Source organism: Bison bison, unplaced genomic scaffold (genome assembly GCF_000754665.1).
Source record: "Bison bison bison isolate TAMUID 2011002044 unplaced genomic scaffold, Bison_UMD1.0 scf7180017864221, whole genome shotgun sequence".
In the NCBI taxonomy this organism is placed as follows: Eukaryota; Metazoa; Chordata; class Mammalia; order Artiodactyla; family Bovidae; genus Bison; species Bison bison.
In genome coordinates this window covers 1,711,412-1,713,858 of record NW_011494793.1, presented here as the reverse complement: position 1 = coordinate 1,713,858, position 2,447 = coordinate 1,711,412, and the positions used below count along the sequence as shown (strand labels likewise).

General features: G+C 38.6%; 1 protein-coding gene across 1 annotated transcript in view; it reads left to right on the top strand.

Moving 5' to 3' along the window:
* The first annotated feature begins 448 nt into the window (after positions 1 to 448).
* The window catches only part of UNC13A (unc-13 homolog A (C. elegans)), a 74,384-nt gene continuing 72,385 nt past the window's right edge, over positions 449 to 2,447 (top strand). The window contains exon 1 of the mRNA XM_010845681.1: positions 449 to 487. Within this exon, the coding sequence (XP_010843983.1) occupies positions 449 to 487 (39 nt within the window). The remainder of the gene's footprint in view (positions 488 to 2,447) is intronic.

The window sequence follows — 2,447 nt, the reverse complement described above, 5'->3', positions numbered from 1 at the left end:
TCAGATAAATAGCTTTGGAATGAGCCAAGTTGTTGCTGGGAGCGAAATGGGACACCGGGGCTTAAAAATTAATTGGATCTGAGTGATCAATTTATCAGGGTCTTTGGCAAAAGGACAGAGATCAGGGATGGGTGAGAGAGAATAAGAGAGACCAATGGGTATCAAACATATTAAGAGAACATAATTCACACTAACAAATTAAAGGTAAAGAGTTACATAGTTATCCTGACTGGTGTAGGAAATGCAGTTGCTAAAATTCACCACCTGTTCATGATAAAGAAAAATCTTTTTTTTTTTTTAAAAAGAAAAACATTTTAACACACTGGAAATAGAAGTAGATCTCCTTTATTTGATTTTCTATTAAAAACCCATAGCAGGTATCATATTTAATGGTAACTGTTGAAATGTTTTCTTTCAAATGCAGAACAAGGGAAGGATGCCTGTTACCATGGTGTCTGAGATTGTGCTGAAGTACCTGACCTGTATGGTAGGCTAGGAAAAAGAAATGAAAGGCCAAAGGACTGGAAAGGAAATGAAAGTGTCTTTATTTACAGATGACATCTTTGTGTACAATGAAAATCTCAAAGAATCTGCAGATCTATTTCTTGGATTTACAGAAGGTTAATAAAGTCTCTTAGATACTTGAGCCAATTGCATTTTAAACTCCTATGATTAACAGGTAAAAAAAAAAAAAAAGTAACCTAAAAAGGCCACTTATTCATAGCATCAAACATACAAATTACCTAGAAATAAATCTGAAAAACAAAGACATGGAAGATTTATGGAGGAAGTTGTCAGCTTTATTGAAAGATAGACAAATGGAAAGACCTTTATTCACACTTCGGATGAGTCAATATGAGGAAAGATTCTTCCCTTATTTGGTTTATAGATTCATGCAATTTCAATCAAAGTCCCAACTGGATTTCTCCACAGAACCCAACAAGCTGAGAGAAAAAGAATAATCTGGATGCTCTGAAGATGAAAGAATGGCATTATTAGCAGATATCAAGGACAGGCATAAAGTTCTGTAACAGTGATAGATGGTCCCAGGACAGAAGAAGGAGCCAGAACAGACCCCAGGTGGGACAGATATCCTGCAGCACTGTGTACTCTGGTTGCTCTGTGTCTGCTATGAAGTCCACACTTGTTCAAAAACTTGCTTTGTGACCATTTCATTAAAGAATGTTGGGACAATTGATTATCCACATTGGAAAAAATATACACAACTGGACTTTATCTCACTCCACACTCCCAAATCAGTTCCAAGAGAGATCAAAATGCTGCTGCTGCTGCTAAGTCACATCAGTCGTGTCCGACTCTGTGCGACCCCATAGACGGCAGCCCACCAGGCTCCCCCGTCCCTGGGATTCTCCAGGCAAGAACACTGGAGTGAGTTGCCATTTCCTTCTCCAATGCATGAAAGCGAAAAGTGAAAGTGAAGTCGCTCAGTCATGTCCGACTCTTAGCGACCCCATGGACTGCAGCCTACCAGGCTCCTCCATCCATGGGATTTTTCCAGGCAAGAGTACTGGAGTGGGGCACCATTGCCTTCTCTGAGAGAGATCAAGACTTGACTGTAAATGACAAGGCCTAGGATATAGAAGATGCTATGAAAATATCTTTCTGATCCTGGGACAGGAAAGAATTCCTTAAACAAGACTTAATGTCTGTTCATCACAAGAAAAGAAATCTGTCACTATGTATAGTGATGGATGTTAACTAGACTCTGCATGATGAGCATTTCAAAATGTGTGCAAATATCAAATCATTATGTTGTACATCTGAAACTAATATAATGTTATATGTTGATTATGCCTCAAAGAAAAAAGTGTGCTTACTGTAAAGGTAAATATTGATCAAGTGGAAGAATTTAAAATTTAATCCATAGAGACAGAAAACAGATTAATGGTTGCCAGGGCCTCAGGGGAGAGGGGAATGGGGAGTGCCTGCTGATAGGGATGGGGTTTCCTTTTGGGGTGATGGAAATGTTTTAGTTCTAGATAGAAGTAGTACTGTTTTTTCCAGTGGTCATATATGGATGTGAGAGTTGGACTATAAAGAAAACTGAGCACCAAAGAATTGATGCTTTTGAACCGTGGTGTTGGAGAAGACTCTTGAGAGTCCCTTGGACTGCAAGGAGATCCAACCAGTCCATCCTATAGGAAATCAGTCCTGAATATTCATTGGAAGGACTGATGCTGAAGCTGAAGCTCCAATACTTTGGCTACCTAATGCGAAGAACTCTGCTCTAATTAGGACTTTGTCCCTTTCTTAAACTCAGGACATTATTAATTCATTAAATATTTATTGAGCATCTACTATTTATCTATCTCCATCTTTATCTCTACCTATAGAAACAAATCCTTGTATAGCACTTACCATATTCCACTTACTTCTACTCTTCCATATAGCACTTACTGTTCTTCAGCTGTCTACATATGCTATCA